This window comes from Ctenopharyngodon idella, chromosome 10 (genome assembly GCF_019924925.1).
Source record: "Ctenopharyngodon idella isolate HZGC_01 chromosome 10, HZGC01, whole genome shotgun sequence".
NCBI classification, from domain to species: domain Eukaryota; kingdom Metazoa; phylum Chordata; class Actinopteri; order Cypriniformes; family Xenocyprididae; genus Ctenopharyngodon; species Ctenopharyngodon idella.
In genome coordinates this window covers 34,066,432-34,083,163 of record NC_067229.1, presented here as the reverse complement: position 1 = coordinate 34,083,163, position 16,732 = coordinate 34,066,432, and the positions used below count along the sequence as shown (strand labels likewise).

Below are 16,732 nucleotides of genomic sequence, written 5' to 3'. Positions count from 1 at the left end.
TGGTTTTTATTCCTATAAACGACAGTGAAGGCGTAATGTAAATGTAGCGGTGGCAATTTCTATGCTGATTTCACCCTCACGCTCCGTCATGGCGATATCACGAGACAGCTTTTCACCTCGACGAAAAACCTTCATCTCGTCACACCCCTAATATATAATAATTAATAATACATGAATTCATCAAATTATGTGTGTGCAAAAATGAGAAAAATACATCATCCAAGTGTACAAGTGGTGCAGTTGCAGTACAGCAGTGACCGTGTTGACTATTAACAGTGCTGTACATATGTAGTATGCAAACTGGCATTCAGCTTACAAGTCAGTACTATTATAGCAGAAAAGAAGGACTGACCTGTTGTTATAAGCTTTGTTTGGGTAGTTTCTTCCTGCTGTGTAGTTTTGGGATGGGGATTGATAGTTCCCTCCGCTGCACCTGAAAATAGAAGAACTGAGGATTTAAAAGCTGTAATACTCATTTAGTTAAAGGGTTAGTTCACCCAAAAATGAAAATTCTGTCATTTATTACTCACGCTCATGCCGTTCCAGACCCGTAAGACCTTCGTTAATCTTCGGAACGCAAATTGAGATATTTTTGTTTAAATCCGATGGCTCCGTGAGGCCTACATAGGGAGCAATGACATTTCCTCTCTCAAGATCCATAAAGGTACTAAAAACATATTTAAATCAGTTCATGTGAGTACAATGGTTCAATATTAATATTATAAAGCGACGAGAATATTTTTGGTGCGCCAAAAAAAACAAAATAACTAATTATTTAGTGATGGTTGATTTCAAAACACTGCTTCAGGAAGCTTCGGAGCATAATGAATCAGCGTGTCGAATCTGCAGTTCTGAGCGCCAAAGTCACATGATTTCAGCAGTTTGGCGGTTTGACACGCGATCCGAATCATGATTCGACACGCTGATTCATTACGCTCCGAATCTTCCTGAAGCAGTGTTTTGAAATCGGCCATCACTAAATAAGTCGTTATTTTGTTTTTTTTGGTGCACCAAAAATATTCTCGTCACTTTATAATATTAATTTTGAACCGCTGTACTCACATGAACTGATTTAAATATGTTTTTAGTATCTTTATGGATCTTGAGAGAGGAAATGTCATTGCTCCCTATGTAGGCCTCACGGAGCCATCGGATTTAAACAAAAATAACTTAATTTGTGTTCCGAAGATCAACGAAGGTCTGACGGGTGTATAACGGCATGAGGGTGAGTAATTAATGACAGAATTTTCATTTTTGGGTGAACTAACCCTTTAAAAAGAAAATGTAAGATATACATAATAAAACTGCTAAATTAATGGATGTTATGCTTTTAAATGCATGTGGAGAATAGAAGACCTGGATGGAGGAGCCCAGTGCCGGTTGCTGCCTGGGGCCCATGGTGCTCGATTCGGCCCAGAAGAGGGGAAGGAGTCCCACGAGTTACGTCCAGAATACTGCTCTGCTATGTGATACATTCAGCCTGAAGCGAGACAAACACACACACATACAAAAGCAATTACTGTAGTTGTTTACTCGTGCTGTACCTTGTTGTGGAGAAAAGAAAGCGTCCTGTGAATACTCACCACACTGATGAGTCTGAGAAACCCTCCACTGCAGATCTCAACAGAGATCACTACACTCTCCCTCGCTTCCAATTCAAGCTTTTCTGCATGAAAGAGAGAAAAAGAAATAACAAGGATGAATAAAACGGAAAGCATCCTTTCATAATTTGACATGATAAGAGTAATGCCTTGCTTTTGTAATCTTCTACATTTCTTGAGGAAAATTAGTGGTGATGTTCCATGCTCACTAGTCAAAAGAGCCCACCTTCAAGTCTCTATGATTTTTTCATCACTAGATATGACTTGGATTGTCCTTTAATGTAAATCTATCTGATTTTTCATCCATTTTATTATCCAACAGGTATCGCTATTGTCAAGTCACTTTATTCATATAGCGCTTTATACAATACAGATTGCTTCAAAGCAGTTTAACAGTAATAAATAACAGAATCAATAATGGAAACTTCATCAAATATGAAAAAAATTCAAATTCTGTTGTGTAAGGCATCTCTAAAAAGTGAAAAGTGTAAATATTCAGATCAAGTCAGTTCAGTGCTGATTCAGTTCAGTTCAATAACAGTGTAAAGTTCATCAATTGTGAGTTCATCAGCTATAAGCAGTTCTACAGAAGGCAATAGTGTCATTATTCAGCTTGAGGGAGTTCAATGCTGATTTAAATCAGTTCAATGACAGTGTTGATGTTGCAACTCGATTCAGCTATAAAGCAGCTCTACAGAAGACAATAGTGTCGTCATTCAGCTCAATTCAGTTCAAGTTTTATTCTCATCTGTTGGTGTCAGTGCAGTCAAACTGATAATAATAGTGAATATCAAGTGTCTTTTAACCCCATCTAAGCAAGCCAAAGGTGACAGTGGCAAGGAACCCAAACTACATCAGGTTACAAATGGAGAAAAAAAAAAAAACTTGGGAGAAACCAGGCTCAGCTGGAGTTTTCCTCTGGCCTAAATGAAAGAACAACTTGTAGCACAACAATGCGGGACGAGTTGCTGGTTTAATTATAATGATTAGGGTATGAACAGACCCTTAGTATGAGTAATAGTAATAGTGATGTTTGCCTTAGTACAGTACACAGGAAGCTAAAAACATTCAGACAGACGGAAAGCCATTGAGGGAGGGGAAAGTAGAAAGGAAATCTTCAGGATGTGCTCTTGTAAATGATGGTCAATATCAGTTTCCTGAGAAAAAGATAACATGGCTCTCTGATAGCCACAAGCATGTTAACTCAATAGCATGTTTGTGGCTACCATGCATAATGTGCTGCATCCATAACACAACACAACGTCCTTAACTGTCAAAGAAATAAATCTTATTCTGATCTTCTCAACACGCACACACCTAACATATCTTTGAAGATTTTTTTTTTTTTAGCACCTGACTGACACTTCCTCTAGATTTGACCGAGGCATCAGATCAAACATGCAACGCTGGAACAAGTTCAACCTCAAGCATCTGCAGCAGTCCACAGGCACCTTTTCGTTTTATCTCTGTCCCCCACGTTCCACTCCACCCACACCAACTGTCCTTTATCATAGGAAAGAACGTAACAAGTGTGCGAATGTGTGTGAGGTTAAAGGAGGGCATTTGTGCTCTTTCTGGTGTGTGAACAGCTCAACTCTCATAGTGTAAAACACCAGTTGTGCATTCTGGTTCAGAACAGGACAGAGCAACTGCGGGCTCTTTGTGTTTGCTAAAGGATGTTTTGCCTCTTATCTGCAGCTCATAATAGCACATTTAACACACACTTAATTAAACACAGACACGACCTTTGACACTTTCGCCAAATGTGGTAAACATTTGTATGCTTCTTTCACACACATATACACAACATTGCCCTAGCACATAAAAACACAAACAACATCTTTTATATTGAGAGCTCTTGTTTCATATAAATGGCAAACAGATTAAATTGAGAACACATGGTGACATTTTGCCTCTGAAATTTCGGAAGAGATCTAAACAATAGGCATTTCAATTCACATAATTTTATGCAAATTTTGCAATATTGTATAAAAAAAATGCTGTATGGAAACACCAGGTTGTAAATATTTCCAAAATGTGCATAAAAACATACCCTCATTTGAGGTAGATTTTTTTCAGTAAGAAAACGTGTGCATAAACTATGATGGAAACACATTTCCCGAAGATGTGCATCGTAAAAGTCATGTGACTGCATCAACATGTCATGTGACAATTCATGTAAATGCTTTATTCACAAATTGTCTTTTTGCTTAAAGTCAGCATGAAACAAAAATGTACCTTATCTATTTTTTAAATGCTTATTATTGATCTTGTGAACGATTCATCCATGCATAATGTTTAATTTTTTAAATGTCATAACTCAAAATTTCAGTGAAATGACAGACTTTTCTCTGGTGACGTATTCGACACTGCATTCAGATCTGGCTCTGTCCAATCAGTAGCCTAACAATGCCAAAGATGAAATGTGCAATGCTAACGCTAAATTATGAAATGCTACTGCTAATGTAGTTAGTCCTAAGCCTGGGACACACCAAGCTGACTAGCGGCGACCGACGGTGTTGTCACCTCGCTTCAGCTGCGCCTGGACCATAGACTGCAAAAAAATATGAACGTAGTGTCCGTGATGTCACCCGTAGGTTTCTGAAGAGCATTTTTGAAACCTAAAGCCAGCCGTTTCCATCTTGGCAGTGCGTCATCGCGCATCACTCCCAGATAACAGAAAATGGGCAAAGAGGTGGGACGTGAGTGGAGCTGAGGTGATGTGATGGCAGCAGACAAACGGCTAGTGGTGACAGCAGTGGCAATCCACCTGTCACTCAAGTGTCCGCGCCCTTAATTATGCAGAACTTTAAGGCTTAATATATTTAAACAGATGAGTTATAAAAAAAATTCACCCCCCTTGTCAGAAAGGGCAAAATTAGCTATTTAGACCAAAATCACAATTTGTACCAGCCTGTAAACATGTTTCTTTCTGCTGTAAAGATGGGGCTCAATGAGATTCTGCTCTCTTTTGGAGCCTGTCCCTAGTGGCCAGTCGATGAATTGCAGTTTAAGTCACTTCCGTATTGGCTCCAAGAGAAACGGAGGGAGGTTGCCGCTTGGTCTGGACCAAAAAGCTGCGCTTGAGCACACAGCACAGACTGCAGCCAACTGCAGACTAGCATGTGCGTTCTGCGTCTGCGTGTAAGGAATTACCTGTCTATATCAGCAGGTATCAATAGTCTGTATTCGTCATTCAAATCGAGAAACCAAAACAAGGATATACGAGATATACGCAGATATACGAACGTAAACAAAGCAGGAATTGCTTATCATTTTGAATATCAGTTAGTTGATAACTTTCTTCATTTTAAGCCGCCAACGTGTGGAACACAACGCAAAAACTAGCCCGACAGATGTTCGCCGACAGCCAACCATCGGTTTGGTGTGTACCGGCCTATAGAATCCCAGTGAACTGTTCTGATGAATTGAACCAAGTCCCAGTCCTATTTTTTTTCTTTTCCAATAATTAGTTTCACTTGGATATACTTCACAATATGGAATAAAAGATATGTCCCTGCCACCATTTCATCGTAACTTTAAAGAAAATTAAAATTGAGAATTAAAAATATTTCAATAGAAACCCAAACACTTCTCATCAATCTCCTTAGACCAAATTATCTTGGTTATTCAATCCTCATTAATTTTATAGCTCAGTACTCATACTGTATGTCAACTATTGTCGTATTTGTTTCTATTTTTATTTATCATAAGGAAATTTAGGAGAAACATCTGCGATTAAGGTGATACTTCAATGAAGATCTATGATAGAGCTATAAAAGAGCACCTCTGAGTAATAAAAATTTCCTTTGTTCTGCCAACGCTCATGTAAGCGTCCTATCCCATTGTAATCAAATTTCAAAGCAGATCAACAATGCAATGTCAAACAGGTTGAGCTATATCAGATTACACAAACCTATCCAGGTATATCACCTGTTCAGTCCAACTCTCACAGTGTACCTCCACCAGCGAGGATACAAAACACAATGAGGCAAGACTGACGCACACGAGTGGTTGTGTATGCCAACGTTTTTATGAAATGCTAAAGTAGGTAGCCATAGAAACCCAGCAAACTGTTCCGTTGGAAAGGAAGTGGTTCTAACTTCCTGTAAAAACGTGACTCTGTTGTGCAGCTGTGGTTGTGACCTCACATACACACACTGCTGAAAAATATCTCACTTTTACAAATGTGTCTGAAACAGAGTTTTCTCTTCATGTTTTTGGATTGTGATTGTGGCTGTTATCAGGCCTCATTGGGACGCATGAGTAAAGTATCGCACATCTCATGGATGAGCACAGCTTCTTTGCATTGCATTCAAATGAGGTGCGATTCAGGCAAACAGTTGGAGAATCTTCAGAAGAGCTTCTCCTCAGAAATCTTCCTCTTAGTATAAGCTTTCATGAGCCTTTCCAGCTTCATATGCATGCACTTAGATTAAGGAGAGATTACATTAGAAAAATAATGGGCCTAAGGCAGTCCAGCACTGTCTTAAATTTCTTTTCCTCCCATATCTTGCTCTCCTTAATTTAATCGAGTCCATGTCGGTAGCCACAGTAATTCTGCTTTTGCACCATAGTCCTACATGGTTCATGTGATATTTTTTCTCTCTGAGGCATATTTATGATGTTAATCAAAGTTCTTTTCACAAAAACACTCATAACTTTAGTTTATCTATGTTTAGTCAATTGTCTACTCTCTGTCTGAATTAAAAAGTCATTTTTTTTGTTGCTGCTCCTTTAAGATGTGATGTCTAATGTACTTAGCGCTTCCCATTTTTAATAAGAGCCAACACAATGTAACCGATACTGAAATTAACCACATTAACGATAAAATCAGACAGAAATGTTTATGGATCTTGTTAAAAATGAACTTCTGCCCTTTTTTCCTAATGTTGGGATCCAGAAGGATATGCAAAGCCAGAAAGGTATGGCAGACTTTCCCACATTTTACTCTTCTGTTGTTTTGGAATAATCTTTACTTCCTCATTAAATTATTGAATGACATTTGACATCTGAAATTTTATAACAAGCCATTTTGGATGCCTAGTTTTAATGAATGGTCTTTTTGGGCCTCTTTCATTTCTAAAGTTCAAGAAAAATGTAATGATATTAACCCTTTAAACACCAAAAAGAAAGCTTGATAGAGTCCACACAGTCTAGAATCCACATTGAAGCCTATTATAAACTCTACACTGACTCTAATTCCTCACAGAACTAAAGCCACGAATCTGGTTAAAAACAAAGAGTCTACGGCGACTGTCCATCTGAAACAGATATCTCATGAGAGCAGAGGGGAACCACAGCAGGAATCAAACAGCCAGAAAGAGAGAGGAAGAGTGGGGAGGGAAAAGATAGGGGCGCCACTGCTGTCGGGGGCATCAAGATTGTGTTACTGACTGATATATAAGAGAAATTCAGACTTGATATTCAGCGGAAAAAACAACACGCACACTGCAGACGTAAACAAAAGCAGCTAGGCCGAGCTACGAGGGGTTTCCTGTTTAAACAACTGAATTAGATATGTTGTGTCTCTTTCTTGAAAGCAAAGTGCACATGGTGTTACACACACAAATATAGACGACGATCTAAAATGGCATAGATCATGCAAGAAAATTTGAGGTTTTGTTGATTAGTTTCAGTTTCAGACGCAAAACGACATCCAGTTTCGAAATCACAGACAGGAAGATGCCTTTTATTGTTGTATTTCATGTCAAGCGGGACTTTGTTGTGGAGAAACCGGTCTCGTAAAACAGACAATGTTTGCTGATGTGGGACCCTTGTCATAACCGCACAAATGTGATTCTTTACTACGCTGTCGAATTATCAGCCACATTTTCTCTGCAAGTAATTCTCACGGGAGTTCTGTCTCGATGTCTCTTTCTCACACTCTAATTCTCAGCTTTCATGCTTAGGTAGAGGTGCCACTGATGCTGACAAGTCTTTAAAACTCAACGTGCTATTGCAGCTGTTGGGGTCACAGTTGGTGGCTTTATGATTTGATATCCAATCTGAGAGGCAGATATTGACATGTACACATATCTCGTATTACCCTAAATAAACAGAGACAGAGAATTGTTCTCACACATGAGGCTTTTATCAGATAAAGAGTGTGTTGAATGTGTGTTGTAACAGGACGGACACATTTGGGGGCAGATTTGGGTCATTAAGCATGGGACAGGAACAAACTAATTTGATAGGAAAGAACTTTGATGTAAAGCATGTGAGAAAAAAAAAGACATCCCAGTTAGAAAAAAAACACAGCATATGCTGGTTAACTGTTTTGAAGCATAGCAGCTGGTTTGAGCTGGTTTAAGCTGGTCAAGTGCTGGTCCTAAGCAACTAGCTCCCGCTCAGGAACAGCTTAAACCAGCTCATGACCAACTAAGGACCAGCATAAACCAGCTCAAACCAGCTGCCATGCTTCAAAACATACCTAACCAACATATTCTGTTTTTTTCAACAGGGATACCAACAAACTCTCATACTCTCAGAGAAGTCTTTTCAAACACACTCACACATAGGCACTCTCTACCCCTGATTATTAAAGGAATAGTGTACCCTAAAATGAAAATTGGTTGCGATGAGAAGTTTTGAATAGAAATCAACTGTGTTTGTCAAACCTGGATTGATGTGTCTTCATGCACCGATTTTGAATATGCACAAGCGCAATTCCTGAAGCCACATGATAGTTTCATGTGATTTTGTGTGAAGAACAGATCGAAACTTGAAGAGCTCTCGATTTGTAACTCTCAAATATCATTCACCCTTAGCAAATCAATGGTTTTTGGTGTCACTAACATAATTTCTGGCTCAACGTGTCTTCATGAGACATATCTGAATATGTGTAAGCGCAAATGAGATTTGGGAGCTGGAGGAGCGTGAGATTTTCATTGAAAATGAACTGAAGTTTCAGTCACTTCATTATACAAAGCTACTCTATGGCTTTAGAAGATGTACTAGACATACATAACACTTTATGACCCTTTTTTGTCACTTTCTCAGCTTAACATCCCCATCAATATATTGTAGGCTTTCAATATTTGGAAAATAGCAATGTGATTCTTAATAAATTTTGTGTTACACAGAATCATTCTGGGTTTGAACAAAGTGAGCAAATGATGACAGAATTTTACAGGTGAACTGTCCCTTTAAATCCCTAAAAGTTTGGAAGAGATCTTAAAGTTAAGTTAGTCAAAAAACATTCAATCTTTTTGTCTCTGTTTCTTTTTTCTTTTCTCACTCTTATCATTCCATCTTCATTTGCAGGTGCTGCTAATGAATCGGGTCAACAACAGGAATGACAGGTGACTACGGGGCCCTGAAGGAGGGTAACGTAATGCGTGCATGTGGGTGTTCTTTGGCAGATAACAAACCTAAGATATCTCTCTCATACAGAGAGAGTGATACTGCTCATGGGGAGGTTGTCTGAGAAAGTTCACTGCAGACACACACACAAACCGAGGCGGTGTCTTTTATTAGATCTGTGCTGAGCTGTAATGGCAGAGATCATGATCGCCAGCTATAATAACCATACTTCCTGTACAAAAGTATTCAATAGAGACCAGCATGCTATTATATTACACACACACACACACACAAAATTGCATTATGTATAGAAGGATCTCCTCTGCAGCTTACTTCACAATTCAATTTGAGTTGTAGAGACTTGCTTGGGATTTATTACAAAACATTCACATCAGTCACATTGCTGCACAAAGAAAAGGAAAAGAAACCGCATGAAGCACAAAGACAGAGAAAGTGAGCCGGAGAGGCCGGTATTTAAGTGACTTGAAGAGGAGAGAAGAGTGTTCCTCTCCTGAGACACACAAGCATTCTTACCTTGCAGGTCAGAGAGGAAGAGAAGGACACTGCTTCCTGTTTGCCCAGTGATGGAGCGTAATGTACCTTTAAATGTTTTACCTTTACCTTTAAATGCACCGGATGACAGCTCTGACAAAACGTGCACACGCTCTGTCTCACACACACACACACACACACACACACACTCACACAAAAAGAGGACTTACTCACGAAACGCCAGTGATAGACAGGAAGTGAGCTTCTATTGTCAAAAAGGCGAGCGTGCCTGATCCATTCTGTCTCCTCTCTCAACACATTCTCTTGCTTTCTCCTACATTTGCACCCTCCTCTCCTGCCTTCAGTAGACAAAGAAAGGAAAGGAATGGTACGAGAAAGCAGAAAGAGAGAGAGAGAGAAATAGAGGGAGAGACAGTGAAAGAGGCAGAGAGAGTGGTGTTGAGAGAAGATAGCCCAACCCCCTTCTACCAGCCAGTCTGCTTTCATTTCTTTTCCTTTTTTTGCTTCTGCCTCTACTACCCCTCCCCCACTCTCCATCACCTCTCTCCTTCACTCCATCCTCATTTCCCCCCTCTCTCTCTCACTCTCTCTCTCTCTCTCTCTCCACAGCTAAAGAGTACAGTATGTGTTTCCAAGGCAACCAATCATAAACTCTGTTCATTGCACACCAGCTCAACGTTATAGGAGACATTCAGAGCTCAAAACAACAATCTCACCTGAGAAGAAAAACACATGCAAACATGGAGAGCATGAGAGTTCCTGAGGGAGATTATGTGGACTTGAAATTTGAATGGCTACTTATGAAGATTCATCTGTTTGGTTTGCATCGTACAGTTTATTTTGCTATTCGTTGAGTGACTTCAGACACTGTATGAGGATTGGCATATTATTAAGATGACTTTCCTGCTCCTGCATGTACCATATGCAAACCCTGCAGGGTAAATAACAAGAATGTCCACTCGAAGAAATCACTGCTGACTGACTGCTAACAAAGGATTAATAACACTGAACTTAACAAATGTTCTGCTTGAAATAATACACAGTAATTTTATGGCAAAAAACTAGAGATGCACCGATTGCAATTTTCTTGGCTGATTCCGATTTCTGATTTTTTTTTTTTTTTTTTTGTTAGTCTGACCTGCAGATACCGATTCCGATTTTTTTTCTAAGAACTATAATTGACAGCATATACAAACAAAAATCTACTTTTTCTTCAAAAGAAAAAAAACCCAAACAAACAAAAAAAAACAAGTAAAAAGTCAGTAATAAAAATAAGAACAAATAAACAAATTGCAAACAACAGCACAAATAAATGCAATAGAATAAAGAGAGCTATGAAAAAGGTTTTTCAGGTTTGAGTAAGTTTTTATTCAGGTAAGAAATACTACAGAAATTAAAATAATCAAATGTAAAATAACACCGGGTAGCCTTCATTGTAAAAATTAAATACAGATTCATGCTTGCAATTAAAGTTATAAAACATATTCAGTCAAGAGCAGAATGTGAGTTTCTTTGTCTTTTGTTCTTTGATCAAAGAGTTAGTTCACCAAAAAATGAAAAGTATTACTCACCCTCATGTCGTTCCACAACCGTAAGACCTTCGTTCATCTTCGGAACACAAATTAAGATTTTTTTGATAAAATCTGATGGCTCAGTGAGGCCTCCATTGCCAACAAGATAATTAACACTTTCAGATGCCCAGAAAGCTACTAAAGACATTTTTAAAACAGTTCATGTGACTACAGTCGTTCAACCTTAATGCTATGAAGTGACGAGAATACTGTTCTGCACCAAAAAACAAAATAACGACTTTATTGGGTGATTTTAAAACACTGCTTCAATAAGCTTCGCAGCTTTACGAATCTTTTGTTTCGAATCAGTGGTTCAGAGCGTGTATCCAACTGCCAAAGTCACTTGATTTCAGTAAACGAGGCTTCATTTCGAAATTTCAGTAGTTCACCACTGGGGGGCGTGACTTTTGCAGTTTGAAACCTGCGGGAATGACTAAAATTATGCACAAGTGAGGGTGAGTGAGAGAGAGGAGGCGCTTGTGCGGATGTGTCACTTCGCCAACGAAGAGACTGAGAATGCGCAGCTGACGTTATTGCCTGTGCCGCTGGCAACAAAACGGATCGGCTCGGAATTGGTAAGAAGTGAGACTGACCGGCCGGTCACCAATCCGGGCCAATCATGAGGGAAATCAGCCGATTCTGATCCCTGGCCGGTCGATCGGTGCATCTCTACAAAAAAACCTACTCTATGAAAGTCTGATCTTAAATTCTGCTATCTGTTGTCTTTTTAAAATCATTATTTATCACTATCTAAATTAAAAACAGTTCAACATTGCCTGATGGCCGACCGTCCCGTCCCGGCCTTTAGAAACATTGCCAAGTTACGGAACATGTTACACGTTTCAGATGCAGAAAAGTTTCTCATAAACTTGTACTACAATTATATCTGATGAAATAATACCAAATACACATGATCATCTTTTGCCTAAAATGCTCTGAACAGCAGTTACACTAATTCTTCTCCTTTTGCTTCCCTGTTTTCCCTTGAGAGGCCCGTCCTGGAGTAACTACAGATTGCACCAGCTCCAGTTTGGATCCAGCCATTGCAATGTTCTCAGGTGATGCCGACAATTACTCAGATGATGGCTACTTTTGTTTGACGGTCAAAACTTTCATAATAATTGTCATAATATTGTAATATTACCCCACTGCAATCATTATGAGTACAAGTAATCGCTGTCTTACATGTTCATTGTGTTAGCTTAACTCAGTACATGAAATTAAAGGGGTACTTCACCGCTGGCAAAATGGGCTTTCAATAAAACTTGGCTGCCTATTCAGTAGCAAGGTGAAAACTTTTAGGAAATCTGTGCTACCTGACTAGAGAATACAGAGATAAAAAAGGCTGTTGTCTTCCCTTTTCCCAAATAGATAGGAAAACTTTAACACCCATAATGCACTGGGCATGTTGCTGTCCAAGGCCACTCCCACCAGCTATGGATACATGCAGAGTCAAATACTGCCTTGCTTTATTAGGAAATACTTCCTAATAAAAACTTCTAGTCATAATGGTGTTGTATTGTTCCCGGGTGCAAAAATTCAAAAAGTAAACATTTAGCAAACATGAGTTATTTTCGATTTCTGGTAAAGGATCCAGAGCGTTGTAGGCAGTGGCAAAATGTTGCAAAGAGTTGTAAATATAAGGAGAACACCACAACGGAAAATCTGAATTACCTCTGTATTTGTAATCAACAACATTTCAAAATGGATGACCAGTGGTGAAACACTGTAAGAAACTGCAATTCTGTCAGTTCCGCCCAACCTCCCAAAACAAAACACCGTCCTGTACAGGTAAGAAAGCTGTTGCCATAGTGTTCCATTTTTACCATAATGCTGTTTAAAGAGTAGACAAAGTATGATTTTAAGCGATAAACCTACAATTGCTTGACTTTTGCTGACAAATAAACGTGAATTTCTTGGCCCAGGTAACACAGAGAAAAAGTAAACATTGTTCATTTACCTACTACAGGCATTGTAACAATACAAAGCATGTTGAAAATCACTTTAACTACCACTTACAAAACGGTTAGTTCCTGTCCTTGATTCTGACTGGTCAATAGCTGTTTTATCCACGTTAAAACACGCCTATGACCGCTTCACCCAACGGTTCTGTGTATCACTACACAACACCCTTAGCAACCACTCTTAGCAACGTAAACTGTATGTTCTCAATTGATATTGTTCATTGAAGCTAACTATATTATGTAGAAGAGTGTTGTGAGAAAGAGATTGAGTGAGTGAGTTTATTATCTGCATTCAGATTTAGCATTTTCCTTCAGGTCAGTCCTATGTTCATAATAAAAAAATCTGTTTAAATGTCAGATGTATCATCTTGTCCTTTTAACAGTTAAGGGGTTTTCCCGTGACTGACAGCACTAGTCAATGCATTTGTCAGTTGCGTCTTGTTCCGTGTTCACAACAATTCAGTCTTTTCAATTTAAAAGTCTTCACTACTGACTAACACACTCATACAGACAGTCTTTGTCGCCATCTAATGGCGTAATTATGTAACTTCTGTTGCTGTTCACGGTCAGGGACTATTTATTTCGGCGGAAGGAAGGCTTTTAGTAAAAGTTTACTTCATGAAAGTTGCATTGATACATATTTTTGGTTTTAATATTTGTATTGTGTGGTAACCATTTTATAAAAGCAATAAGGTACTCAAGGCTAGTGCTGTATCGTGAATAAGTCACGACTGAAGGGCGTTGTTAGGCACGACGCGAAGCGGAGTAAGCGTACAGCCTCTCGTACCTTATTGCTTACATATAACATATATATTATAGCTGTATATTACTGCCATATATGGACCTTACTTTGATACACTCATCTCTGACTGATAACATAATACTTTCTAAATAGTAACAATGAAACAAGCATTTTCAGTAAATTTCCTTTGAAACAATATGTATTGTGAAAAGCGCTATACGAATAAACTTTTTTGCCTTAGCTACCAATATTTGAACTGAACTGAATTAAATTAGAAGTTTAAGATCAGATGTTGATATCAGATAGTTAAAACCAGAGGTTTGAGATCAGAATTTTGAAATTAGACTGTTGCGGTTAGACAGAAGATATCATAAGTTTGAGATCAGACAGTTGAGGTTGAGACTGCTCAAACTGAAAGTTGGAGATCAGACTGTTAAAAGCAGAAGTTTCAGATGAGACATTTGTGTTCAGGCTGCTGAGATCAGACTGCTGTCTAATCTGAGAGTTAATTGGCAGCTTGACAGTAAACCATTCCTGCCTCGGCAAGTACCTCTTGCCTTTGTCAAAAGTCTTGAAGCAGATACGACACAAGGTAGTACTACTGTACACAGCAAGCTGAAGAGCTCCAAAACGATGGTGGTCCAGTAATGACAGTTTCATCAGAACCACAAATTCCCATATGAGGTCGTGAAGTGCTTGGATTGGCAAAACTTTAGGATGTTTCCTAAACCAAGTTTCCTTCACTCCTAAACCATAATAACCACCACCACTGCGACTTACACAGCTGGACCACCTTGGTCCAAACCAGAACCAAGCATAATGTTTCAATTTACTGCTGAGCTGTAAAAGGTGCACAGTATGCATGAGAAGTTTAAAACAGGATTGTGTTTATATTTTGAGTGTTATTATCACATATTTGCCATGTTTTGCTTAGATTTAGCACTAGACTACGCACTTAAAGACTACTTGTAGTAATAATCCTCAAAAGGTTTCAGGAGATGCTTTGTAACTATGTGAGGATAAACAAATCTGGTTGTGTTTCAAACTTGGTCTCCAAAAACACAGCTGACTCAAGTATCCAAGTTGTCCTCACAAACAATTAATTCTGCAATTACATACTTCCGGTTTCTGTGTTTGAACGCTGTTCTGGGTTTCAACTCAGGAAGGTTCATTTCAGTCTACAAGGTTACAAGACACAACTCATCTCATTTAACTGACATCACGGTTTCATTCATTACAGCTCTACTAAATGACTCGGGTTAAGCTTCTATTTTTAGAAGGATATTTTAGCAGCTCACAGTTGTCTGCCTGTGGTAAAGCTCTGGTGAATGTAGGTCAGTATGTGGAGATAACCATGGCACGTGAGCCATTAAGCTCCCTGCAGGACTGTGCAAACAATAGCTTTACAATGCTTTTTATCCTGAAGATGTTTACAGTATACTGTGAATTCTTTCTAAGTAAACAGTAATTTTTAGAGCCATGCTTCCTTTATGGGTTGACATGCATGACAGATGATGCTGTTTTGTAAAAACCAGCGCATTTTGAAGCAACACTTACTTCCTACAAGATGAAAACTAGCATGCCATTTGGATTGTAATCTCATGATGGCATTCATTTAATTGCACGGAACCACAGAGCCGATGTAAGCGATTAATGTGTTGCCGGCGATGATTTGAGGCATTGCATCTGTAATGCTACCTCATACACATATACACGCACACACACTGCTGTCAGAATAATGAATGACTGCTTTAGTGCTTATTAATGTGTCTGTAATACAACCATACACGACATTTACCTATATGGAACCACATGCACATACTAATTTGCACAAAAAAAACACATGCATGTAGCCTTAACTATTATGAGATGTTTTGAATTATGGTCTTTTCTTTCAAATCTTCGGCTTACCTCTTCTCCTCTTCTTTCACCTCCTCTTCTCTCTCCTCTTTCTCCCTTTTTTTCTACTCCTTTTTCTTTCAAAGCGATTCCAAACCTTTCTTCTCCCTTCCTCTCCTTCCTGAGTCAATCCTGTCGCCTCTGTTCCCCACTTCTCTCCTCCCTCTTTCCCCTCTCCTTTCCTCTCCTCTTTCTGATTCTCAGATTTTCACAGCAGACTCATCCACGTGCACAGCCTGGGGGCGGGGCCACTGCTTGCTGCTCCTGCACTCTGCTCAACTGTCAATCATCTCACCTCAGCCAATCGGAAGAGAGCAGTCTGTGTCAGTCAAAGGATACCAGCAAATATGAGCCCTGGAGGTGGGAAATTTGTGGAAAAAAATGTGGGAGAGAGAGAGTGTGTCTGCCTTGTATGTGTGTGTTTTGGAACAAGGCCAACACACTATGTGCTATTTTTAAACCTCACTGTAGGGTGGCAAAAGACTCCATTTTCTGAAAGAATCGGGTATATTCCAAAGCCTCGAAAAAATCTATATGCTCAATTAAATCTGTTTTGACTGAAGAAATATGAAACTGTGGAATTCATCATGGGACAATTATGGTCTCCGATGGTATTTTGATTAAACTGTCTCTATACGTAGAGGTGGATGTGGTCGCTACAGTTGCTATTGAGTTTTTAATGGACCAAAAGGCTGCACTGATACCTTATTTACAATTCTGAGCTCAACGTAATACTGATACATATAACATCACCACGTTGTTGCTATGTGGTTGTTAAAGTGGTTGCTAGTGCAATGTTTGGGTGTTCTAGGTGATTGCTTACCAACCCAAATTAAAAGAGAGCTCACTACAAGTCTCTGTGATATACTATTCCCTTGCAACAATAAGGCTTTGGTTGCTTGTTCAATGTAAGTCTATGGCATTAGGTGATAGGAGATGAAAGACACTAATAGATGATGTGTGAGAGGACCAAAAGACAGAAAGGGATAGGATAGGAAAGAATATGAAATGTAAAGAATATGATAGGACAGAAAAGGAAAAAAATGAGAACAGCAATAGGAATAAGAAAGGCAAAGGATTTGATAGGACATGACAGGACTAGGAATAGGATAGGAAAAAATAGGAAAGGATGGGCCA

The 16,732-nt window shown here is 39.0% G+C and overlaps 1 protein-coding gene across 5 annotated transcripts in view; it reads right to left on the bottom strand.

Annotated features, from left to right (window-relative positions):
- The window catches only part of kdm6bb (lysine (K)-specific demethylase 6B, b), a 38,463-nt gene that overhangs the window by 18,396 nt on the left and 3,335 nt on the right, over positions 1-16,732 (bottom strand). Inside the window, exons 1-4 of one of the 5 annotated variants that reach the window (XM_051907980.1) lie at positions 15,608-15,829; positions 1,584-1,666; positions 1,357-1,480; positions 353-433 (exon numbers count right to left, since the gene is read on the bottom strand). In XM_051907980.1, coding sequence (XP_051763940.1) covers positions 353-433; positions 1,357-1,475 — 200 coding nt within the window. In that variant the 5' untranslated portion in view covers positions 1,476-1,480; positions 1,584-1,666; positions 15,608-15,829. Of the gene's footprint in view, positions 1-352; positions 434-1,356; positions 1,481-1,583; positions 1,667-9,440; positions 9,590-9,628; positions 9,873-15,607; positions 15,830-16,732 lie in introns of those variants that run through there. The other 4 variants (XM_051907983.1, XM_051907984.1, XM_051907979.1 and 1 more) reach the window with 4 other exon arrangements.